The sequence below is a fragment of the Lagenorhynchus albirostris genome, chromosome 10 (assembly GCF_949774975.1).
Source record: "Lagenorhynchus albirostris chromosome 10, mLagAlb1.1, whole genome shotgun sequence".
NCBI classification, from domain to species: Eukaryota; Metazoa; Chordata; class Mammalia; order Artiodactyla; family Delphinidae; genus Lagenorhynchus; species Lagenorhynchus albirostris.
This window is the reverse complement of record NC_083104.1, coordinates 32,089,300-32,116,371: the sequence shown is the minus strand read 5'-3', so window position 1 is coordinate 32,116,371 and position 27,072 is coordinate 32,089,300. Positions and strand designations below refer to the sequence as shown.

The following is a 27,072-nucleotide window of genomic DNA, read 5'->3' as shown; positions in this document are numbered from 1 at the left end:
CTGAAGGTAAGCAATAAAGTTTTTAGGCTGAAAGTTCATTTGCTGGAGGCAGTAAAGCCTGTTGACACCAACAAGCTTACCAAGGCATTAGCAGGCAGAAAAGGAAAAGGGTGGAAAACAAGAGAATAGGAGGGAGGAAAATGGAAAAGGTGAGTCTAATGGAATATAGAGTGTGGGAGCCACCAAGAGCTGCCTTGGCTGCTCTGCTGCTGTGGTTGGTGCCCCAGCAGGAGACAGAACAGTCAAGATGAACATTAAATTTAGCCAAAGGCACATGGAGGGCCTTTTAGTCCTATGGGGCTCAGTGAAATGGAGATAGCAAGTCACTATTTGTCGTACTTTGATTTGGGTTCCACGTCAAGTATCAATAAATGGACTAGCATACAGCAAACGGACTAGAAGTAAGCACAAGGCCCAGGTTGATGGTGTGTGTTGGGTTTGGTAATGGGGGATTTATGCCACTCACATAAATGTGTGACAAGATGCAGGGGGTGAAAGCGGCTATTAACACTGATTAACTCAAAAGTTGACCACCAGCACACACAGCCATTGTTTCCACCAGCACTCGTTAGTGACGGGCTTTGTCTGGCTGGCTTCACAAGAGACAAATGCCATTACGGGAGACCAAATAACCTTATTTAGGCAGTCGACAGATAATAGAGACGCTCCAGGTATTAGCCTGACTGCATTAGTTTGATTTGTTACTACTGTTCACCTTGTCCTAGGCATTAATGGAGACAAAGGCTTGGAATTACTTGCAGCAGAGTTAAGCTGTGGATTAGAGAGAGCCTTCGTGTTTTGAGGGAAAGATAATTTTATCTGGGGTTTTCATTTCCATTTTCATCTTGCTTGATTTTTCCTCAAAGCTGAAGTCCAGTTTTTCCCTTGAATATCATCATATTCTCTCCAATTTACTAGCAATTTTAATTGTTAAAGAGAGTTACTGACCCATTATTTCCTTTAACAAGATCAGCCTTTTATCTTTTAGGTTTTTGGAAATGATTTTAGGGGAAATACACTAGTGATCTTGTATATTATCTTACTTCTTGAATATTCTTACATATTATGAACTCACTTCACAATATTTAATAATATTGTTATTAGTATCTGAAAATATAAAAGGATACGCATATTACATTCATAGTTACTTCTTTAATATTACAAATTCTATATTTAATTTTTTCTGACTTCTAAATGTTACTTGTTCTAGTTATAGATGCATAATTTCTATTATTAATGATTTCAGTTATAAATACATAACTGGTTATAAACACTATTTCAATTATACACAAAATTGAATTTTAGAATCACATAAATCAGTTATATTAAGCTGTCACTGGAAAATAATGAGATAATGATATTCTAGAGTTACTACATTTCTTTCCTCACCAGACTTTTTATAGATATGGTAAGTTTGTATAATTAAAAAATAGTTTAGGGGGCTTCCCTGGTGGCGCAGTGGTTGAGAGTCCGCCTGCCGATGCAGGGGACACGGGTTCGTGCCCTGGTCCAGGAAGATCCCACATGCCACGGAGCAGCTAGGCCCGTGAGCCATGGCCGCTGAGCCTGCACGTCTGGAGCCTGTGCTCCGCAACGGGAGAGGCCACAACAGTGAGAGGCCCGTGTACCGCCAAAAAAAAAAAAAAAAAAAAAAAAAATAGTTTAGGGACTTCCTGGCGGTCCAGTGGTTAAGACTCCACACTTCTACTGCAAGGGGTGCATGTTCGATCCCTGGTGGGGGAACTGAGATTCTGCATGCCGTGCAGTGTGGCCAAAAAAAAAAAAAGTTTAATTGCACTTCTAGTTGTTGATCAATGTTTGTGATACTGTTTCATTTTTTTCTAAAGTCTATAATTTTATACAGAATCCTCATACTTCTCAGATTTGGGGGTTAGGTTTAATTTTAGATAAATTCTAGATAACCTATGATTACTCTTTGAAAAATCTCAATTTGTGAAAAGTACTAGTTCAAAAATACTTGAATATTAACATTGTGAAATAGTTAGTTATACACAGGACTTGCTAAGCCAAGCAAACATTAAGATGGAGACAGAGCTATATCTCCGAAACTGCAAGATGTTAGAAAGATGCACAGAATGTCAAGCGTGATGACATTATAAAAAATAACAACAGCAAAACCAACAAACATATACACATGTGTGTATATACATGTATAGATATATATGTGCTTTTATACACAGAAAGAGCTACAAAAATGTTTAATGATGGTTATCTGTGAAGGATGAGATTTGAGGGAGGTTTTACTCTACTTCTATAATGCTTGAATTGTTTACAGTATGTAAACATGACCTTTGGGATTAAAATAAATGGCTATTTGAAAAAGCTTACCCATCACATGATCCTTTCCCCTCAAACCCACTCCTGGTGACTTCTAGTCCTCCACCTTAATATGATTTCATAGGAACCTACGAAGAGCAAAGAAAGCTCTTGGTGGATAAATTGTGACTAATATATTTTATAAATAGTGCTTTGAATTTTATAATATTACAGAAAACAGCTCTTTATGTTAGAAAAAGTGGCCCCACAGGGTGACAGCACAGACTTCTTGGAAAACATTTAATGCTTCTGCTCTTCCAGTTACTTCCCTGCTGCCCTTCTCTTCCTCCTCTCTCTGCATCTCAGCAATAGTGAAACAGGATAAGCACAGCTTACTGCTGACCAGCTGTTGGGACACAGAGCTCTCTACCCCAAATTGTTCTCAGTAAATGATTTTTTAAAAGCTCTAAAATCTGAGTCATGGTACTTTTCCTCAGCAATAAGATACAAACTCCTCTAGTCTTTTCCATGCAATTAAAAAATGAAAGAAAAAAATATATAATGGGCAGAGACTCAATAATTCAACAAGAATTATTCTACTCTGGTCATTACTGGAAGAGAAAAGAAGGGCAGAGGAATAGGAAGGAAAAAAAGGCAAGCAAGGGAGAATTCAATCCAAATGGGCAAACTTGAAATACAGCTTCCAGGAAACAAAGTCAGCGCTCTCCAGCTCATATCAAAAAGAACACCCACTTTGGCCTTCCGTTAATTAACTGGAAAATAAATACCCAGATCTCCAGTGGCAGGACTCCCTTGTGACGCATCTTATCTTATTCCTGTCTTTAACTGGCAGGTACAGTGGCAAATGCAAAGAAAATACAGTTTTGACCCAGAAAGTGCCCTGATTATTTCCAGTGACAATGTCAGAACATATACAAAAGGCAGGAGAGTTATCTTACCTCCTCAGTCAACATATATATTACATGTAACAAAATATACAGGTGATTGGAAATCACTAAACTGGAAATAGATACAAGCCAGATGATCATTCTTACTTTGATGAATGCAAGTAAAGCACAACATTAAGTGGACTAGAAAAACATTTTAAAATTTGCATTTATTTGTAGCTCAGTTCTTTTGTGCAATGCAATACTAATGGCATGAATAAGACAACTCATGATTTTACATCTCTACTTTGGCAATAATAACTTTGCTTTAAAAAAAACAACTTGAAACTGGAATGCTATACGGATTTGTATTGATATATGGTGAGAAATTCTCACTGTTTTCTGCCAGAAATCAAGAGGAACAAAAGATTCACGAATAAATCACACTAATATATTTAAGTATAATGTTTCAAAATGCAGTTGAAGGAAACTTATTGAAACAAATCACACCTTTGTGCCATTCTTCAGATTATTTGACTTGAATTATTTTGTAAATGGAATCCATTTGTGGAGTCAATTAGTCATGAGTTTACTGATTTTAGCAAACTAATTTATTAGATTAAATTTGCTCACAAAAAATAGCTGGCTTTTTCTGAAAATGTTTATTAAAATATACAGGAAAGGCCTTTATTGTAACTAAAAGTGCCCAAGTATAATAGGTACCATGTTATAATAGTAATTATTTACAATATATTTTCAGAAAAAAAAGACAATACTCAGATTAAACACAGAAAAGAAAACATCACATTTTTAACACTTGATATCCCCATTGATTCTTTATATTCCACAATTGGAAGATAATTCCCCATGTTTAGTTTTCTATCTATTCCAGGAAATCTGTGTTGAAATTTTTTTTGGCCATGAGAAACTGTGATTCTCTATGGGATCTTTTCAGCTTTGCACGCCGATTTTGGAACCAGATCTAAATTTAAGGAAAAAGAAAACAGATCTGAGAAATGTTATTTTATTATTCTTAACATTTTAATTACCACGAGTAATAACTAAATTAAAAAATTACCTGGATTCTGTCTTCCTCTAGGTTCAATTTTCGAGCTAAATCTTCTCTGATATCAATGCCAGGATAGCAGTTTACTCTAAAGACATTTTCCAACACTTCAATCTAAGAATAAGGAAACAGTTATTTAAAGTGTTGATCTTTGGTATGTTATCATAAAATAGACTTTAATTTGTATAGCAACATAATTGCATTTAAATCTTGGGCAATTAATCTGTATGCCTTTTTTTAAAAAATTACTATCCAGAAACTGTTAAAGAGAGAGAGAGAGAGTTACAGTCTATTGTTTCATTAATAAGGATTCTAAACTGAGATCCCAAGGCGGATAGGCTTTTGCCCAACAGGGTGTCAGTTAAAGCCTTTGTATTACGATCGTTGGTTGAAAAAACTTCCTACCTGGTTTTGAGTAAAAGCAGTTCTGGGTCTTCGGCCTCTATACCAACTCAACTCTCTTTTCAAAGAAAGTCTTTCTGAGGCTGAAAAGTAATCTTCATATTTCAAAACACTTTCTTCCGGCACTGAGTGATCCACAGTACAAGGTAATGAGATCCCATTAGGAAGACTCGGGACATGTAGACATAGGTTAACCTCTTTCCCTAAAAACAGAAAAATAAATCCCACCTTAGATGTCCAATTCTATATTCCACAAAGTTCTATAAGAAGTAATTTCAGGAACTTGTCTTTAATTTTCCTAGTAGAATTCTTCTGGGTTTCACAGAACTGACCTTTCATCGACCAAAATCCAAAAAGCAAACAAAAATGAAAACCCTGCCTTGCTGATAGAGGACATATTTTGGCCTCTGAATGTCATTTATTTTTCAGTGAAAAGAGATTTAGAATATCTGATATGGCAAATACACCCAGAGATCTTCTGAAGAAAATGAAGGTTCTTGGCATTTCCTGTGGGTGAACTTCACATCCACTTGGATCTAAGGCCGATGTTCTTTTTATTTCCCATAGAACTCAGCTGGAGGCATTAAAAGTGCTAGATTCTTCAATTATGTAATTGGATGAAATTGCAGTTTTTCTCTAAGTCTATGTAGTACGAAAAAAAGGTCAAATTAAACATTGCAAACTAATTAACAAAGAATTTTAAAAATTAAGTTGTGGCGTACCTGAAGAGCCGCAGGTGTCTGCCCAGGGCCTGTGGGGTTTCATTGATGGAACACAGTCTTTCTTCTGGTCCAGTCCTAAGATGCTCTCAATTGAAAAGGAGCAGGGCAGGGGTTTGCTTTTCCCAAGCCGAGCACCTTCTTGAAGGCTGGGAGACATCCTCGTGTGGGCTGCACAGAGCTATAGCTCTGGCCTCTCCACTCCTCCCTGGCTGGCTCTGCCCCACGCGTACCGGGCTGAACTTTCCTGCAGTTCACCTTATGGCTCCGCTGACGATGGGGGCTGGATTTAGAACGTCACTAATTAAAATCCCGTCTTAGAAAGTTTTAGCATGTCAATGAACACTGGCCCAGCCAGCAGCTCCAGGAGTTAATTGTTTATTTGTTTGCAAGTAATTAGCAACTAATGGTTACACCAGGGGGGCCACGTACAGGGACAAAAAGTGTTATCTCTCCTAAGCAGAACACAGACTTAACTTTCTCGAAAAGAAGTGATGCACAGACTAACACTCCTCTTTTATTTGAAATCATTAATGTATAAAATCGTGCTTTTTATTCTGAAGTTTATACTTTCATGAACTCCAGTTACCTAATACAGGCAAGAAAGGAGAGCAGTCAAGTAATAAATAATCTAATTTAAGTGAATTTTCTTCCAAAGAAATTGGAAAAAATAATAATCCCTTAATGCTATTATAGTAATTCTGATGAAAAGGCCTGTTTTTCACATGCATATGTAATAGTGAATGTTGTCAATGAAAACACAATAGTATTTGGAGTGCAGCATACTGGAAAAGGTTGGCAATGTTATTAACACTGAGTTTAATTGTCTTCCAAGTGCCTCGATTAATTCATAAGGAACAGTTGCACCAAGTATTTTAAATAATTAATGAGCTAATTCTCTTCTTTCATCTTTTCTTTTAAATGAAAGAGATACAAGTTTATATGAAGATTCATATGTAACCGCCTCCAAGCAACTAAAAAGTATGACTATTGAAACTAAAGGAAGAATTTCTCTCCCAACATAGTTGTTTCAAAGAAAAAAAAACAGTTTATCTTTTAAAGAAAAAATTCTCTCTGTTGATATTTTGAGGGACTGGAGGGTTTTCATGAGGACAATAAGGTTTGTGAAAAATAACCAAGAACAGAATATTTTAATGTCATCATCCTAAGAAAACATGAAATTAAAAGAGAAACACACCTGCTAATTGGGAAGATTCTGAAGTGGCCACTTCCTACCAAAGTTGTGACACTTTTAGTTCTTGTACTCTCCTGCTCCTCTTCTTCCAATACCTTCTTGATGATAAATTTAACTGCTCAGCTTTATCTAGCATTTAAACAACTATTAGGCTTTTCTTGTGGGAAGAGGAAAAGTAGTCTGTGTCATAGAGGAAACAGCCTCTACAGGACTGAGCTCAACTTCATCAGATTTTGCCCTATCATGATGTCACTTCCTATCACAATGTCATAAATACCAAGCTAAATTCCTCCTTACACTAGCTCTAGAGTGAATAAAGGATCCACACACAAAGCATCAACAGGCACACAAGATAGATTTATAAATATACAAGTAAAGCCATCCTGACAATGAATAAACTAGTAAAACATTTATACCTTGTGGAGGTTTTGCCTGTAGTGTCTTGGGAGGTAGACTGTGCAATGGTGAGGGTGACCTTACTCTGGGAAGACTTGGAGGAAGAGATTGATTCAGAACCTCCCAGATTCCTTTCTCTCCTTTGAAACATTCATGCATTCATCCATTCATCCCACAGTTGGGTGAACATCTACTGAGTACCAGAAAAAACAGAATAGGATCCTTGCCTTCATGTGCCCATGAAGCTCACAGCGGGGGTGGGAGTGGGGAGACAGGCAACAAACAATAATTGTAAATAAGTAAATAATCTCGTACATTAACTAGGGATGAGAATGGAAAAAGAGAAAAGGTAAGTCAGGTAAGGGAGGTGGAAGGAGGCCTCACTGAGACCTTCAACCCCACAGATTAGTGCCCTAGAGGCACAAGTTTCAAGGATGCCACAACACAGGCTGCAGCAACTCCAGTCCCTAATTTCTTCTTTACGAACACAAACATTGCAATATTTTTATTTCTCCTGAGTTGATTTTATCTGGACTTACTTATAACATTTTATATATGGATGAGTAGATGGAAATAAAAGATAGCAAAGAATTTCTTTTAAAATGTGGAGGAAATGTTTTCTCATATACTCATATAATGAATTTTTATATAGCACTTAACCTGTGCCAGATACCATTCTAGGTGCTAGAGATTAGTGATAAACAAAACAAGGTAATTTTAGAGAGTGATAAACTCAATGAAAGGAATAAACAAGGTGATGGTGATAAAACATAACAGGGGTAGGGGTGGAATGGGAAGAGGGTCTTTAAGTATTGATGGTCAGGGAGGCCTCTCTAAGGAGGTGACATTTTAGCTGAAGCTGAGGATGAGAGAAAGCTAGCATGCCAGGATCTTGAGAAAAAGCATTCCAGTCAGAAGGAACAGCAAGTACAAAGGTCTTGCAGCTGAAAAGCATTGGAATATTTGAGGAAGAAAAGGGCAGTTAGCCAGAGAGAAGTGAGTGGTACCAGATGCTATTGTTTGGAGAGCCAGGCCTGGCTGGATAAGAGATGCCTTTATAAAGACCATTGTAAGGAGTTCAAGAGCAAAGCGAACCCACGGCAGGGTTTTAAGTTGGGACTAACATGATAGTCTGAGCTGTTTTTACTCACAACACTTCTGACACCAAATGTGTATGGGTTTTTCCACACCGAGCAATTCTCCAGTTCTCTGCAGACATCAACAGGGTGTCCTACAATTCAATTCTGACACTAACTACCTGGAGCTAGTGCAGACCCCACAGGTTAAGGGCTCAGTCCCACGAGACTGCCCTCACTTTAGAAACTAGTTTGCAAGTCCCAAGTTGCCACGTGTACTTCTGATCAACCGACTGTACATCTGGGGTTCCCACGACCCACTTCTCAGGTTCAATTATTTGCTAGAATGGCTCACAGAACTCAGGAAGTCATGTTGCTTATGTTTACTAGTTTATTATAAAGAATACAACTCGGAAACAGTCAAACGGAAGAGATGTATAGGGCAAGGTACGGGGGAAAGGTCAGAGAGCTTCCATGCCCTCTCTGGGCACACCACCCTCCCAGTGAACACCATTTCAATGTGTTCGCCACCGGGGAAGCTCTCTGAACCCTGTCCTTTAGGGGTTTTTATGGAAGTTTCATTGCATAGGCAAGACTGAATAAATCATTGGCTATTGGTGATTGATCTCAATCTCCAGCCCCTCTCCCCTCCCCTGAGGTTGGGAGGTGGGGCTGAAAGTTACAAGCCTCTAATCTAGGTTTGGTCTTTCTGGCAACCAGCCCCCACCTTGAAGCTATCTAGAACCCACCAAGAGTCATGTCATTAGAATAAAGGATGCTCCTATCACTCTTATTACTCAGGAAATTCCAAGAAATTTAGTAGCTGTGTGCCTGGAACTTGGGACAAAGGCCAAATATATTTCTTTTTATTATATCATAGATAGGACTTATGGTTTTAAAACCCCACCCTGGCTGCTACGTAGAAAGAGACTGAAGAATGATGAATGTAACCAGGAAGATCAGTTGGGAGTTGTTTATTCAATACCTTTTTACTGAGCATATACTAATGCCAGGCATTGTTCTAGGTATGATGAAAACAGAGATAGCTGTCTGGGGCAAGAGATGAAGGCTAATAGTGGATTTGGGGAGAGATACAATTCTTCAGGAGGTTGTGGGAGACTGAGTAATTGAATAATTAGTACCAATTCTTCAATCCCCATAATATACTATACAGCCACCCCCTTGCTGTGGCCTCATAGTGGATATAGTGTACTTCCCACTCCTTAGCTTTAGGCTTGTCTATGTGACTTGCTTCAGCCAATGGGAAGTGATGTGAGCAGAAGCTTGAAATGTGCCAGCATGACTGGTTTTCCCTCCTGAGCTTCTGATATCACCATGTGGTCAGCCCTGGGGTAGCTGCTGCCCCTCGGCCTGAGTCCCAGAATGAACACACAGGTCCCAACCCATCCTGCGGCCTGCAGTCAAGTAGGCCAAGCCCAGGCAAACTCAGCCAAACACCAACTGACCTACAGTATTGTGAGTGAGAAAAATAAATATTCGCTGTTTAAGCCATTGAGATTTTTGAAGTTATTTGACACATAGCATTGTGGAGGAAATAGCTCATCCATTCAGGGATAGAAAAACACATCCTGCTGATGGACTGGTGGAAATGAAGGAAAGAGAGGCATTAAGGATGACTATTTTTTGGCTTGAGCAAATATAGTGTCATTTACTGGGGTGTGAAAGCCTGGATTAGGAGAGGAAAGGTTTGGCAAGAAGTGAAGAGTTCAAGTTTGGATAGCAAGTAGGCTACTGGGTTTATGAGTATGAGCTCCGGGCTGAATCTCTCAAGTTTGTGCATTACAAGCATAAATCATAGGTATTAAAGCCATTAAAATCTAGAGGTTTGCATGAGATCACCAGTGAATGGACCTAGATACAAGAAGGATCTTAGGACCAAGTCTGAGGTATTCCAACATTTGGAAATTGGAGAAGATGTGCTGGAGAAGGAACTAGAGAAGGAAACAGCTAGTAAGGCAAGAGAAAAATCTGGAGATACAGTAATTGACCCAAGAGAGGAAAAAGGATCAAGGAGAAAGATGGCTACAATAGCATCTCAAGTGGTCTTCCTGATCTCCTTGATCTCCTTCCCATCCTTGATCTCCTATGTCTTTCTATCAACACAGTAAACAGCCAGAGGGATCATCTAAAAACAAGTCAATTCAGGAAATTCTCTGTCTGTCCAGTGGTTAGGACTCCGTGCTTCCACTGCAGGGGGCACGGGTTCAATCACCGGTTGCCTGGTTGGGAATAAGATCCTGCAAGCCGTGTAGTGCGGCAGAAAAAAAAAAGTCAGTTCATATCATAACTCTGCTCAAAAAATGGCTTCCCATCTCAGTAAAAGTCAGTCTTTATAGTGTCCTACAGGCTCTGACATGATTTGCCAGCCCCCCTTCCCTATCTGATCTTACCTCTTATTACATCTCCCATGCTCACTTTGTTCCAGCTACACTGGACCTCTTCCTGAAAACACAGGCACAATCCTGCTTCAGGAGTTTACACTGGTTGTTCTCACTACCTAGAATGTTCTTCCTTCACATATCCTCATGGACTACTCTGTTACCTCCTTCAAGTATTTCCTCAAATATCATTTTCTCAATAAGGCTTACTCTTCCTGCCCCTTTAAAAATTTCAACCTCTCTTTCAGGATTCCTGAGGCCCTCTTCCCTGCTCCAATTTTTGTTAAAAGCATTTACTACCTTTTGACTTTTTATATATCCTTTTTTGTTGTTGTTTCGATTTTGGTTTTTTTTTTTTGGCCAGCACAGCTTAGCGTGCGGGATCTAAATTCCCTGATCAGGAGTCGAACCCATGCCCCCTGCAGTGGAAGCATGGAGGCTTAACCACTGGACTGCCAGGGAAGTCCCTTATATATCTGTTTATTATGTTTATTGTTTACTGCCTGTTTCCTATCTCTAGAATTTTTGTCTGTTCTGTTCATTCTAGCATCCAAAACAGTACTCAGCTCATACTAGACGAAAGAATAAATGAATGGTCAGCTGTGTCAATGCTGCTGAGAGGTTGAGTGAAAATATACTAGGTTTGTTAACAAGGGGGTTACTGTCAACCTTGGCAAACTGGAGGGTAAAGAAAAAAGCCAGACTTGAAGTAAACTGGAGAGTGAATGGGATATTTCTGTTCTAGCAATATGCTGGACCATATTCCTTGAAAGACCCTTCAACTACAAAACAATTAGATCCTGGGTAAAAAATACCTTCAAATACATTGCTGAGATCCCCATAAGTAAGGGAAATTTTGTTTGTTCACCAAACAAAACAATAAAAACCCAACAACCAAGAAATGAAATCAGAACTGGGAGCAGTGATCAGTAAACAAATGATAAGTACGAGGTAACCCACAAGGGAAAAATCCTTAGCATCACTGAAACCAGGATTCTAATCCTCAGGCTAGCGGTAGACAGGGGCAGGGGGGCACCGAACTGAACTCTCTTACTTCAGGCCACTTCAATAATGGTTCCTGGCGAAAGCAGACCAAATTCTCTCTGGAAGAAAGCCTCCCTAATTTAGGTCCACAGGATTCCCACAGATTAAAAGTAAGCAAATATAACCTCACAATCAAAGACTGGCAAGCAGATGAGGCCAGCTACCATAACATGTGTAGAGGCCAACATGGAGAGGAACTGAGGTTTCCTGTCAATAGTCAACACCAACTTGCCAGCTATGTGAATGAGTCACTTGGGAAGTGAATCCTCTGGCCCTACTCAAGTCTTCACATGACTGAAGTCCCAAATGACACCTGATCACAATATTAACAGAGACTCCAAGACAGGACTGGGTATCCAAGTCACTCCTGAATTCCTGACATAGAGAAACTGTGAGAGGTATTAAATGAATACTACTTTTTTAAACCACTAAGCTTTGGGTGATTTATACAGCACTAGATAATTTATCTAAAAAGCTCCTCATAAAAAAAACTGGGCACAGGGAACTCTACTCAATACTCTGTAAATGGCATATAAGGGAAAAGAATCTAAAAAAAAAAAAAGTGGATATAGGTATATGTATAACTGATTCACTTTGCTGTACCGCACAAACTAACACAACATTGTAAATCAACTATACTCCAAAAAAAAAAAAAAAAAAAAAAACTGGGAAGGGAGAACCTGTAGGTAGACTGGTCAAGAAAAAAAGATAGAACACAAATTACCAATATTGGGAATAAAGAGGTGATATCACTACAGAAATTGCAGACATTAAAAAGATAAAAGAATATAATGAACAACTTTATATCAGTAAATTCAACAACTTACATGAAATAGGCAAGTATCTCGAAAAATATGATTACCAAAACTGAGACAACATGAAATAGAAAACATGCCTAGTTCTATATCTATTAAAGAAACTGACTTGGTTATCAAATTCTTTCCCACAAAGAAAACTTCAGGCCCAGATAACTTCACTGGTGAAGTTTATCAAACATTTAAAGAAAATCTTGGGACTTCCCTGGTGGCGCAGTGGTTGAGAATCCACCTGCCAACGCAGGGGACACGGGTTCGATCCCTGGTCTGAGAAGATCCCACGTGCTGTGGAGAAACTAAGCCCGTGCGCCACAGCTACCGAGCCTGTGCTCTAGAGCCCCCGAGCCACAACTGCTGATCCCATGTGCCACAACTACTGAAGCCCGCGCGCCTGGAGCCTATGCTCCGCAACAAGAGAAGCCACCACAATGAGAAGCCGGCGCACCGCAAAAAAGAGCAGTCCCCGCTTGCCACCACGACAGAAAGCCCACACGCAGCAACAAAGACCCAACACAGCCAAAAATAAATAAATAAATTTATTAAAAAAAATTTTTTTTCAGCAAATTAGGATTAGAAGTAACTTTCTCAATCTGATAAAGGGCATCTATAGAAATAATCGGTTAACATACTATTTAGTGGTGAAAAATTGAATGTTTTCTCCCTAAGATAAGGAACAAAGCAAGGATGGTCACTTTCACCATTTCTATTGAACACCAGTGCAATAAAGAAAGAAAAAGAAATAAAGATTATATAGATCAGAAAGGAAGAAGTAAAGGGTCTCTTTTCACAGATGACATGATTGTTTACAATAGAAAACTTTTAAGAATCTACAAAAGCTACTAAAACTAATAAGTGAATTTAGCGAAGTCACACTATAAAGGTAAATATACAAAAATCAATTTAATCCCATACATTAGCAGCAAACAAACATATACTTATGCTATGATCTAGCAATTCCATTCCTAGAAAAATGAAAACAGGTCCACAAAAAGACTTGCATGAGAATATTCACAGAAGCTCTACTGATAATAGCCCAAACTGGCAACTAGGTGTCTATCAACAGGAATGCAGATAAACTATGGTATAATACAATAGTAGAATACAACTCAACAATATAAAGGTATTGATATATAGTATCAATATATGGAAAAACACTGATGAATTTCAAAAGTATTTCAAAAACATTATAAGTCAAAGAAGCCTTATACAAAAGAATACGTGAAGTTTGATTTACTGATGTGATGTTCCAGAACAGACAAAACTAGTTTATATTGAAAAAATCAGAATTTGGAGTTGGAGGCAGAGAATGAATGGGAAGAAGAATCAGGAAACATGGGGGGTGATGGTAATGTTCTATATCTTGCTAGGTTTTGGATTATACAGATGTATTCACTTGTCAATAATTATTAATACTCTAAGATTTATGCACTTCACTGTATGTAAAATTTTATCTGTTGAAGCATAAACGAGTGCTGAACTATAGTTAATGATACACATGCTAAAGAGTTTAGGGGAGAAGTATATTGATGTCTGTAACTTTAAAATGCATAAAAAATAAAATAGATTGGTGGATGGATAGATATGTGGTTATAATTAAACATTATTCTATAATTGTAAACAAATAGAACTTCTAGTCCCATAAAGTTTTCTAAAATGAGAGACATGTTCTGTGTTTGCACTATCCAATATGGTAGCCACTAGCCACATGTGGCTAATGAGCACTTGAAAAGTGGCTAGTGCAAGTGCTGGTGCAATTAAATTTTAAATTTAATTCTCCTGTAATTTATTTACATTTACGTAGCCACTTGTGGCCAGTGGCTACTATATTGAACAGCACAGAGAATATTGCCATCACCGCAGAAAGTTCTGTTGGACAACGCTGGTCTAGAAGTACAGAACAATGTTGAAAATAATGATGATGAAAACAGACATACTTGTTTTGCTCCTGACATGAGAATACTGTTTCACCACTAATATAATGTCTACTGTTGGTTTCTAATAAGTGCTGTTTATCTAGAGTAATGTTATAATGAATACAAACAGAAAATATCTATAGTGATTTATAGCTTTTAAAGCATTTTTAGTGTATTTGTGCTTAATCCTTTAATAAATCCTCCACTATTTGGTAGCTGAGAAAACAAACTGAGAGTTCAGTTGTAATTTGCAGAAGTCACCAAATAGCAGCGGCAGAGCCTTGACTTTTCCATCTCCAAATTCCCTGTTCTATTGATTTTATCAATTAATGGCCACTGTAACATCTTCACCAATGATCTCATGATATAAACATCAAAGTGTACTGATCCATTAAGAAAAAGGTTATGAACCTAATTGGGAAAAGAACTTGAAAAAGAATAGATACATGTATATGTATAACTGAATCACTTTGTTGTACAACTGAAGCTAACACAACCTTGTTAATCAACTATACTCCAATATAAAATAAAAAGTTAAAAAGAAAGAAAAAGGTTGTGAAACCTTGCTTATGATCACTCCTCAATATCTTTCAACAATTATTTTGAGATGAGAAATAAAAGCCTGACACATTGACACTGAAGAGACTTTAGGAATTGTAAAATTGGACAGCCTATATTTTAAACATCTACACGTTCAAGGTGAAGTAAAAGTTGAGAGGTTTATGTTTTATTTTGCTTTAGTAACTTGTAAATCAACTCAGGCTTTGCTAACATTTATTTTCTAATTATGTATTTCAATTAAGTCCCAAATCATTAACTATCAGGAAAAATGCCCAATGTGTTAGGTGTTTTGGCAGAGATTTTTAAAAACCAGTCATAGCATAATAAGAAATAAAATCAGCCTGTGAGCATAATAAGAAAGAAATGCAATAAGCAAAGCTTTAATGACATTTGCCCCTTACTTCTGCACAGGAATTACACTGTTCTATTTGAGACCCTCAGTATTTTTAAATATTAAAATGTGTTTTCTAAAATAAAATACTTTATTTTTTACTATTACACATACAGTATCTCCTAGAGCAATGCTAAAGCAGACATTCAATAAATATTTGTTGAATGAGTGAATAAACGGATGGATGGATAGATGGATGGATGGATGGGACTAGGAAGAGGTGACATTTGTAAGCTGGACAGGCAATGTAAATTCTGTGTGTTTACTACTGTTGTCATTGCTTTTTAATGTGTAAAAGTAGTCCCAGTTTTCTATGAACTACTTATGTATGACTCCAGGGTAATCCACAAATTAGACATTATGACATTCTGAAACTATAATTAAATAAAAAGTGAGATGGGGGATTCATTTTTAAAATCTGAGCTTAAAATTTAAAAATCCTGAGGCACAATTCATATCTGTGACACTCTGTCATTCCTCAGGCCCTCCTCAGCCATCATTGTAACTTGAGACACATGGTATATTTCCCAGTGGCTACAAGGTTCAGGAGAGTTGGGACTCTTTCACACACTTCTGTCTCTCCCAGCACGGCTCACAGTGCCCAACAAACAGGAGATATTAAATAAAGACTTGTAGAATAAGTTCACTCTATTTATAACATTTAGAAAACATTTTAGGCTTTGCTCTTCTCAACCTCAAGAGTATAGTTTCATATTTTTACACTTTCAAATCAGTCAAAATTGTTTTCAGTGTAGTGCCTTGCATACATCAAGCCCTTGATTTTAAAAATTTGATATAAAATCATCTAAAACTCTGATACATTTCTATTTTTTAAAAAATTCATTTAATACTATGGTACATAGAGTAAAATATGATAGTCCCTTTCAATTCTACCCCATTTTTACTTTCCAACCCACTGGCCACCATTAACAGTTTAGTGCTGCTCCTTCCTGTCTTTTTAGAATGCCTTGACATAAAGAGGTAGATGCATGCACACACGTTTTTATCCACATGGAGTCAGACACACATACTATTCTGCAATGTGGTTCTCCCACACTGACATGACATGACATCAGCACGCACAGCTCTACCTCATTCTTCAACAGCTGCTTGGTGCTACATCAAGTGGAAGAACCATAATTCATTGAACTATACCCCTGATAATGGCACTTTACGTTTGTCTCCAATTTTTTAAACTATAACAAACAATGACTACCTTGTTAGCACATACGCAGGAGTATTTCCATGAAAAAGTTTCTTTGAAGAATATATTATTTCTTTATCACCCAAAAATAAACCAGAATTTATTATGAAAAAAAAGAATATATTATTTTATCGCTGGATTCTGCCATATTTCCTTCTAAGAAATCTTTACCAATGAACACTCCCACCCAATCTAGCCCTTGTCTTTATGTCCTCCCCAGATTGACAGTGGGAACAAGAAAACTCAGGGCTAGGTTAAATTAGACTCAGGATTTCCCCAGACTCAATAATCAAAGATAAAATAGTTTAGGATTTAAGGCTCCCAGGGGCTCAGGCCTACACGTTAGTGCCATTTAATCTAATCATTGTAGATTAAATGAGAGTTGTCAGTTAACCTGAGAACCTGATTGTTATTTATAACATTGTTTCTGGAGGATAAATGTCATGGTTCTTATCAACTTAAAAACAACCTTTTGAATCACAACAAACATTTATTAAACTCCAGCATATATCAGGGAAGTACTAGGTAACCAGGGGATGAAATGATTTCTGCCCTCAAGAAACTCATGATCAAGAAGGTAGTCATTAATATTAATTTTGTTCAGTGTGATAATGAGATTATGGTTATATTTTTTAAATGCCCTTCTAAAAGATATTCTACTTAAGTATATACAGGTGAAATTTCAGAATTTGAAATTTTAGGTTTCTGGGTTTTGGTTGAAAATACTTCAGGAGGGCTTGCTTCCCTGGTGGCACAGTGATTAAGAATCCGCCTGCCGGGCTTCCCTGGTGGCACAGTGGTTGAGAATCTGCCTGCCAATGCAGGGGACACGGGTTCGAGCCCTGGTCTGGGAGGATCCCACATGCTGTGGAGCAACTGGGCCCGTGAGCCACAACTACTGAGCCTGCGCGTCTGGAGCCTGTGCTCCGCAACGAGAGGCCGCGATAGTGAGAGGCCCGCGCACTGCAATGAAGAGTGGCCCCCGCTTGCCACAACTGGAGAAAGCCCTTGCACAGAAACAAAGACCCAACACAGCAAAAATAAATAAATAAACTCCTACCCCCAACATCTGAAAAAAAAATCCGCCTGCCAATGCAGGGGACACGGGTTGGAGCCCTGGTCCGGGAAGATCCCACATGCCGCGGAGCAACTAAGCCCGTGCGCCACAACTACTGAGCCTGCGCTCTAGAGCCCGTGAGCCACAACTACTGAGCCCACACAACACAACTACTGAAGCCTGCGTGCCTAGAGCCCGTGCTCCACAGCAAGAGAAGCCACCGCAATGAGAAGCCCGCACACCGCAACGAAGAGTAGCCCCTGCTCGCCACAACTAGAGAAAGCCTGCACACAGCAAAAAAGACCCAATGCAGACAAAATAAATAAATTAAATAAATAAATTTTAAAAAAATCTTATATTATAAAAAAAAAAAAGAAATGAAAATACTTCAGGAAAACCCAGAAAGAAAACAAAGGTAACTGAAGCAAGTGTTGCAAAATGTTGATAAGTGCTGCATTGGACTGATTGGTATATGTGGATTCATTGTCTCTAATGAATAGAAATATAGTAATGTGGGTTCATTATTTTCTCTACTTTTGTAAGTATAAATAACAAAATTCTCTCATTCTTCTAGGAACACCAATCAATAAATACAAAATTTCAATATAAGAATATAATAAAGATGTGTGCACAAGAAGCTATGGGAGCAGAAAAGGGCCCAGATCACTTGAGTGAGACTGAGAAGGGCTGAGGAGTGGTAAGAGCCCAACTCTGGTGTCATACTACTTCGGTCCAAATTCCAGCACTGTGCCTTTTTTTAACTATGTGACCTTGGGCATGTAACTTAGCCTCTCTGTGCTTCAGTTTCCTCTTTAATTAAATGGGGATAATTATAGTACCTAATTGAGGATGAAATGAGATAATACTTGCAAAGCCCTTGAAGTAACACCTGACACATAGTAAACATTATGTAAACTGCTTGCTATCATTTATTACCATTATCAATGTTACTATGAAGGCTTTTCAGAGATGTCTTCAGGTAGAGATGTTTCAAGAAAAGGTCAGAGAAAAGCAACGTAATGAAGGCCAGTCAGGTATAGGGGTGTGTGTGTGTGTGTGTGTGTGTGTGTGTGTGTGTGTGTGTGTGTGTGTGTGTGTGTGTGTGTGTGTGTGTGTGTGTGTGTGTGTGTGTGTGTGTGTCTGTTGAGGGGAGTAAGAGGGAGAAAGTAAACCTGATTCCCATATTTCTAGCTTACGTGACCAAATGGATAATGACATCATTAACAGGGAACAGAGATGAAGGAGAGTTTACCACTTGAAAACTGTATTTCTAATCATATAAACAAATGACAAAGTATTTAGCAAACTGAATTACCTCAGAATTAAAATATAGTTCCCAGATTGAGAAAGTAAAAAACTGATGAAAAATTGGCAGCATGCAAGTTAAATGATAAAGATTCTAAAAATACTTTAGGGGATTTTATCTGGAATAGTAAACATTATTGTTATACAGCTCACATATATAACCTAAATAAATGAGTTCATTTTAGTACTAGAAGATAACTGGAAATAACATTTCAGAAATCTAGCAACTCAGATATTAGTGGAATTGCCTTAAAATAAATACATATTTCTAAAAGGTTATAATCAAATAAGGCAGGTGTCATGGTTACCACTGGATCCTTTCACATAAGTACTACCTGAGAATTCTCGGCAGTGTTTGGGTCCCCATTAAAGGGGATATATGTATGGGGGGCAGGGGCAGAAAAGAGCAAAAATCATCTCTGGAATATTTTACTTTGAGTACCGAGGTCATACCCCTCTCCAGGAACTGCGCTTTCTTCCTGCCAACAGCCATGACATCTATTTACTTAATAATTTCTCTTTAAAATCTGAAAAAACTTTAAGGGAAAAATAAACAATTTAGCAACATATCATGTCATTGGTCTATTCATGAATATACCTATGCACCAATTTTCATTTTAATATTTAATGTTTTCTATTTAATTTTGAAAGAATCTCAAACTTTCAGAAAAGTTGCAAGTATAGTACAAAAAACTTTTCTCTCCAACAATTTGAGAGTAGTTGCTGACATCATGCTCCATCACCCCTAAATACTTTAGTGTGTTTTCCTGCAAACAAGGACATTCACCTAAATAATCACAATAAAATCATCAAAGTCAGGAAGTTAACACTGATACATCACTACCACCTAATCACCAAACCCAATTCAAATTTCACGATTGTCCCAAATAACATCCTTTACAGTGAAAGGATCCAGTTCAGAATTACAAACTGCCTTCAATTGTGTTACTTTAGTCTCATCCACTCAGCAACAGATCCTCTAGTATTTCTTTGACTTTCATGACCTGGACACTTTTGAACATTACAGTCAGTTACTTTGTAGAAAGTTCTTCATTTAGGGTTTGTTCGAGGTTTCCTTGTGATTAGATTCAGGTTAAGCATCTTTGGCAGGATGACACAAAAGTGATGTTGTGTTCTCATTTCCTAACAGGTAGCACATAATTTTGATTTGTCTCATTACTGGTGATTTTAACTTTGAGCATTTGATTAAGATGGCATCTGTCAGGTTTTCCCACTATAAAGTTACTCTTTTCACCTTTATAATGTAGTATTTTTTTGGCGAGGTATTTTAAGCCTATGTAAATATTTGGCGAGGTATTTTAAGCCTATGTAAATATTTTGTTCCTCAACAAACTTTCTATTTATTCACTTCTTTATATCAGCAGGGACTCATGGTTTCCTATTTTATGTATTTATTTATCTTTGGTTGTGTTGGGTCTTCGTTGCTGCGCGCGGGCTTTCTCTAGTTGCGGTGAGCAGGGGCTACTCTTCATTGCGGTGCGTGGGCTGCTTATTGTGGTGGCTTCTCTTGTCGCGGAGCACGGGCTCTAGGCATGCGGGTTTCAGTAGTTGTGGCTCGCAGGCTCAGTAGTTGTGGCTCGCAGGGTCTAGAGCGCAGGCTCGGTAGTTGTGGCGCATGGGCTTAGCTGCTCCGCGGCATGTGGGATCTTCCCGGACCAGGGCTCCAACCCGTGTCCCCTGCCTTGGCAGGCGGATTCTTTTTTTTTTTTTGCGGTATGCGGGCCTCTCACTGTTATGGCCTCTCCCGTTCCGGAGCACCAGCTCCGGACACGCAGGCTCAGCGGCCATGGCTCACGGGCCCAGCTGCTCCGCGGCATGTGGGATCTTCCCGGACCGGGGCACGAACCCGTGTCCCCTGCATCGGCAGGCGGACGGACTCTCAACCACTGCACCACCAAGGAAGCCCGACCGGCGGATTCTTAACCACTGCGCCACTGGGGAAGTCTCTCCTATTTTATTTAATGAGTTAGAATCTCATTATTTATGGTGACGTTGAAATTTCCCCTGATTTGGCTAATGGGATCCCCCTTCAAGCTGACTTCTGTGTTCTTTTGACACATCAGTTTTGAGCGCTTTCTACTTTCTAGCACAAGATGTCTCAGGCACATCTTGTTCTTTTCTTGCTCTAGCCCTTGTGTCAGCCATTTCTCCAAGGAGCCCTATTTCTTTTTAACGGAGAATGGGGTTTGGAAGACAAGATATGGACTCAGATGTGCATTCATTGTTATTGGGGCATCTCTGCTCACAAGCCTTCTCGATGAAAAAGCTAAGAAACACATGCAGGTATGTGACATATACTCACTTTACAACCAGTTTACTCCTATACATTTATTGAAATCTGTGAGTTCACATACACACCTCTAATTCCAGTCTCGTACCAGAGGATTCATTCTAAACTTTCCCCCTTTCCATATTTGTAATTCCCTTCTCTGACAGTGAGAAATCTGGCTTCCCTTATCCTCAATATATTTACCTATTGCATCTATCCCCCTGTGTAACCAAACTGCCATTGCTACCACTCCTTCCCCACAAAGATGCCCTAATTCCTCACTTGAGCTCTGACGCCTTGTCCCAGGCTGCCCTACTTCATGGAAGCCTTCCTTACTGCACTAGAGTACCAATAACCTATCCTAGGTGCACAAAAGCCCTTCTCTCCCTGCTTGGGTTCTGACACCGCACACCCAAGCACTCTGTGTGGATACCTTCTTCACCCCACTGGGACTCTGAGACCCTGCACTAGGCTGCCCTTCTTCATGGATATTCTCCACACCCCTTGTGTTCTGAAGTCCTGCAGCAGGCTTCCAACCTGAACAAAAGCCCTCCTCATCATGCTTGGACTCCGTAACAGCCCTCTCAGGCACACTCACCCCACATTTGCTCCAACATCCTGCTGCTTGGGGGCTGCCCCTCCAACCAAAATGCTGTTTTTACCCATCTTGTGCTCTGACGCCCCACTATGTAGATGAGGGGGCTCACCTTGCATGGGCTCTGGCACCCCACACCAGGGTGCCCTTTTGTGAGGACGCCCTCCTTGCCCCTGCTGGCTCCAACACCCCGTTCTGAGCCCCCCATGCCTACCCACCCTGCATAGACTCCTACTTTATTTGGCCACACCTAATGGCTTTAGGGCTGAATTATTCAGAAAGGGAAGAGAAAAAAACATACAGCTGTTTTTACAAGAAATCATTGTCTTCTGTTATTAAGACTTTACTTTTGACCCTGTATATAGAACATGACTTAGCTAAATCACTCGTGTAATTTTTCCTTTAAACCAATACATCTCATAAAGTATTGAGTTTACTTAAGACAATGTTAATTTGCCCATGATTTATGATATCTCATATCACTAATTTATACAGTTTCTCCAACATTTGTTTCAAATCACAACCTCAGTTAAAGATGTTTTGGGGACTTCCCTGGTGGTCCCATGGGTAAGACTCTGTGCTCCCAATGCAGGGGGCCCGGGTTCGATCCCTGGTAGGGGAACTAGATCCCACATGCACACTGCAACTAAGAGTCCGCATGCCACAACTAAGAGTCTGCATATCGCATCTAAGAAGCCCGCATGTTGCAACTAAGAAGCCCACATGCCACAACTGAAAAAAGATCCCACGTGCCACAACTAAGACCCGGCACAGCCAAAAACAAATAAATAATATTAAAATAAATAAATAAAGGTGTTTTTATCCAAAATCAGGGTAGAAGTCAAAATCCTCACACCTTTCCTGCCACCCTGATCTCTATGCAATTCTCAAAATAGCCAGCCACTCCTGCCTTAGGGATTAGGGCGTCTGCCAGGTTGTTCCTCTCCCGGAACACCTTCTCCTCAGATGTCCCCATTGCTCACTCCAGTGACTCAAGTTTTTGTTCAGATGTCACCTTCTCAATAAAGTCTACTCTGACAAGCTTATTTAAAATTGCAACTGCCCCTCATCCCATTTTCCCTGCTGCTTTCCATAGCGCTCCCCACTTTCTAGTATACTACTGATATATTTCTAATACTACATATTATGTTTATTTTTCATTGTCTCTCTTCCTACCATCTCCACTAAACTGTAGCTCCGCAAGGGCAGAGATTTCGAATATTTTGTTCATTACCTGATAAATATTTGTTGAATGACGACAGCCATTTCCTGAGGTAGTTTGAGTCCTAAAACTAAATTCAGAGCACCATCTAGTGTTCTTAGAAGGATGTCCTGATTAACTCTGAGACTTCTCTGCATCAGCCATGATATAAACAGTACTGGTTTAATCAATTCTCTGTAACTGTTTTTTCACTGCCCTCTGTGGTTTCCATAGAAAGTAAAATGATTTCAGTGATTAACCTGTCATGGGACTTATTGGTTTCTCTAAGAGCAACCTCTTCTCCACTGACTTGCCTATTGCTCCCCAGAACTTCCGGGAAGTAGGAATGTCGTGAAGATCTTATATCTTTTAATCTGAGGGCATCTCCCCTCCCCACACTGCCAAAAACCAAAAACCAAAAACAGGGTAATAGCCTTTGCTGGTTTGGTACCTACACCATTTCTCCAGAATATCACTATATATATATATTGATTAAAAATTTTTTGATTTGACCACAAAAGCCCCTAAATCAAAGTGATAAAACACTAGCAAGGGTAACGGTAATATTATTTAAAATAGTATCAGGATTCTCTAAGACAATGAGGACAATCTTCTGATTTAGAAAATATTGGCTTCTTTAGTTATGATAAAGAGGGAGAAATGAAGAAAATGAAAGCTGCCTTAAAAGCACTGAAACATTTAATATTTAAGGGTAAATCATGAAGGGAACACTTAGCTGATTTTTACTGGATGCTTATTGGGCCCAGCACTATTCTGAAAGCTCATTAATCATCTTCCCGACTCTATCATGTAGGTTCTCTATATTAAGCCCCATTTTTTAGATGACGAAATGGAGACACAGAGAAGTTAAGTAACTTGACTCAAGTCACAGAACTAGTAAAGAGTGAGGCCAGGATTCAAAGCCAGCTAGGCTGGCTCCACAGTCCATGTCCATGAGCTCACGCCCATGCATTTATTCACCTCCCAACAGAAACAGGAATGATGCTGCTTGGTTTCACAGTTCTTGGCTTGGTCAAAGAAATTAGTTTACAATGTCCTCATCTTCCAAAAATGAATCAAGGCAACCATAAAAGAAACAGGCATATACAATTATCCTAGAAATAAAGTTTCACTCTTTTCACAGTCAAGAAAGTAGAAGCTATGGAATTTGCCTTTCCAAGGATTTATGTTTTAGCCACAAATTTGCAATCTAAGGATGCTGTGGCAAAGAGCAAAAGCAACATTAATATTAAGGTCAAAGACTAGAGGGTGGTTTGCAATGGGCACAATGAAGAATCAGTTGGTCCTGGCTGCCCACCCACCTCTTTTGGAACACACTCCTCAGAACTTTTGATTCTACCCCCCAATTGCCCAAAGCTTCTCCCCACTCGACCACTGGTTCAAATGTTTTAGAGTAGATGGAATGACTTCAGGTTCCCAAAATATCAATTAATATACTCATTTCTTGAATTTGGTTCATCTCAGCTGAATGCTAAGAAAACAGCTGAATTATCTGTTAAAGTGAGTCTCATTAAGGAGTGATTTATTAGGTAACATCTAGAATTATTTGCATTATATATTATACTCTCAAAATGAGCATGAATTACCCCAGAATTTCAGATTGATGGAGTCTTTCAGGGGATGTTTGTAAGTGGGAAGATTCCCAAGCTCTCTAGGTGATTCTGGAAATGGTGCCCCTCTCACCATCCTCAGCTGGAACCAAAGACTCTTTCCTAAATATTTACTTGACCCTTTAAATTTTCTAAAATACAAGGTTATTTGGTAAAGGGAAATGGTTATTTTCCATTTTGGACAGAGTTTTTCAACATGTGGTTTGAGGATGACCTGCTTTGGATTCACCTGGGAGAATCCCAGTCCTACCTCTGACCTACTGCATCAGAATCTTCAGCTGGGCTCAGTAATCCGCATTCTAACCACCTCCCCCAGATGACTTTTATGTGTGCATAAGTCTGGTAACCACTAACCTAAGGGGATAATTTTAAAAGGTAAAGCACCAGTGTCATTTGGGTTGTTGGATTCTTTCCTATTATATACCGCAGACCAGAACTTCAAGAGGTATCATGTAAAAACTTAATTATAAGAAGATCAAATATAATTTTAGGAGACTAATAATTAACAAATCTACTTACAAGACTGTATGTCTTTTTGTTGTAAATTATATTGTGAAACGTCTCAATGAATTCTTTGGTGGATGTCGTTTAATGCTGCCTTGCCTTCCATAAAATTAACCTGCTAGCCAGTTTTTACTATGCTACCCACACAAGGCTCCAGTAAACCTTGAAGCATTCTCTGAACAAGCCTCATTTCCTGTATAAAAGGAACCGAGTTTGGTCAACTATACAGAACTTAGGCTGATTAAACTTAAACTGGTTATCAAAGGAGACTGCAATTCTCCAGTTTTAGAGGTGTTTTAAAATAGGAAATACAATCATTTTTCTGGTTGAGCAGAGTGAACAGTAGCCTAAAGCTAGAGGATCCAAATGGAAAGCCTTTTAAGATTCTTTCTAGCTTTATAATTTGACTAAACTGCCTCTCCACCCAATTGAACGTCAACTTGTTTTTGTTTGCTTTGTTTTTTAATCAGCTGAGCCTGGCAAGAATTCCTTGCCTCTCTCTGATAATATAATAGCCTCTTGAGAATCCTTGCACAGTTTAGGTGCACGTAACATACAAAAAAGGAAACCATTTAACTTGATGATAATACCCCACCCAGATAATTCAGATACCTAAGATAATTTTTCATTAGAATTATTTAGTTTGGCCAAGTTAACTGGCCGAACCCCTTCAGCTGCACCATATAACTCTTCTTCACTTTGTTTTCACGTACCATTTACTCCTGATTCTTATCAATTGTCACTAACTTTCTTCTTCTTCACTTACAATCTAATTACAGTTCAACCAAGAATGTTACTTACCCTGAAAGTCTTCCTTCTTTATAGCCAGGTTGCATGCCACTGTGCTGATAGACGAGAAATGTCGAAGGCCAGAGTTGTATTGCTGAGATCTGTATGATGCCGGGTACATCCAAGCAGCTGGGAACCAGTAACACTCTAAGAACTGACTCCAAACCACCTTTCAAAAACTAAAGATCTCTTCTACAGGGTGACTAGTTGATAAACAATCTAAGGGGAGAGCTCTTATTGAAAGTTTATTGAAATCTAAGGATTATTCTGTGAAACTATACTGCAAGTCTACCTGGTAAAACTTTAAAAACTTGATTCTATTTGTCCTTCAAGAGATCATGGTAAAATCTAGTATTTGAGTTTAAAATAAGTAACTTCCATTCGGGTTACTGTATTTGGATTTGTTCCACTGTACCTGGATTTATTCCAATTTATCTGTGGAATCGGGCAACTAATAATTTTTATTCAGCATTTCTTATACTTCTTGAATGAAAATGGGATGGATTGGTGGGATTAATGGCTAGATATTTAGAAGACACTAGTGATTCTGCCATTTTCTCTGTATAATGATTCTTCTCTAAGGAATGCGGACATATAGAGATGGACAAAAGAGGCAGAAGTTCTAATCCAGACCGAGTTCTAGAAGTAGAGCTTCACTTTTCTTTCCTGTAAAAAAAGTTAGAGGCTAAAGAAGCTATTTAAAGATTCTTCCAAAACTTTAACAGAAATGCTAATCAGTTACCAGCATAATAAATCAGTGCACCCTGACTTTAAAAAGATGTTTTGTGATTTATAGGAAATATGGAAGTCTGAATTGTGGCATGTCAGTCTCTCAAGGCCAGGTAAGAACTGACGAATTGGCAGCAAAGTCATGTTTTTAACTGAATATACTGATATGCAAGTGCTCAGAAAAAAATCTTACGGAGACTACTGTCCACGAATTTACCAGAAAGCCAAGTTAACGACACAGCTGATCGCTCAGATCTGAGTTAGCCAGCACCATTTTGCTGGAGAGGGGAAACTGGACGCTTCAGGCAGGTTTGGGAAGGTTATAATCTGAGGAAACTAAAGAAGGCGCCAGCAGGGAGGTCTCCTTCATGGTCTCTGACGAAAAACGTTGCGGGAGTAGTCAAACCGCCCCAAATTCCCCAGTGCTGTCCTCACTCGAGGCTCTGGTTCCAGGAGACGTACGCCTTGCTGGAGGAAGACTGTCCCCTACGATTTACAACCAAACGCGCGGAAGCACGGCTGGCGCCCTAAGGGCGCACTAAAACCCACCTCCGCCGCCTCGGAGGCCCAAGCTCGCAATCAAGCCCCGAGCAGTGAAGGAACCTCCGGGCCAGCCCCGTCGCGGT

The 27,072-nt window shown here is 39.1% G+C and overlaps 1 protein-coding gene across 1 annotated transcript; it reads right to left on the bottom strand.

Moving 5' to 3' along the window:
• Nucleotides 1-3,414: 3,414 nt before the first annotated feature.
• Nucleotides 3,415-27,072, bottom strand: HESX1 (HESX homeobox 1). The gene is made up of 5 exons (XM_060164010.1): nucleotides 26,996-27,072; nucleotides 25,730-25,846; nucleotides 4,636-4,835; nucleotides 4,243-4,344; nucleotides 3,415-4,146 (listed from the first exon to the last, which is right to left on the bottom strand). The coding sequence occupies exons 2-5, from the start codon at nucleotides 25,836-25,838 to the stop codon at nucleotides 4,048-4,050; spliced, it is 510 nt and encodes a 169-aa protein (XP_060019993.1). The 5' UTR covers nucleotides 25,839-25,846; nucleotides 26,996-27,072; the 3' UTR covers nucleotides 3,415-4,047.

Bases quoted from the DNA above. Each gene is read 5' to 3' on its own strand.
- HESX1 (XM_060164010.1), bottom strand. From the start codon at position 25,838: ATGTACCCGGCATCATACAGATCTCAGCAATACAACTCTGGCCTTCGA. The intron at 4,345-4,635 runs GTAGGAAGTTTT...CCTTATTCTTAG, and splicing joins CTGCTTTTACTCAAAACCAG to ATTGAAGTGTTGGAAAATGT. The intron at 4,147-4,242 runs GTAATTTTTTAA...CCTTAAATTTAG, and splicing joins TAGAGGAAGACAGAATCCAG to ATCTGGTTCCAAAATCGGCG.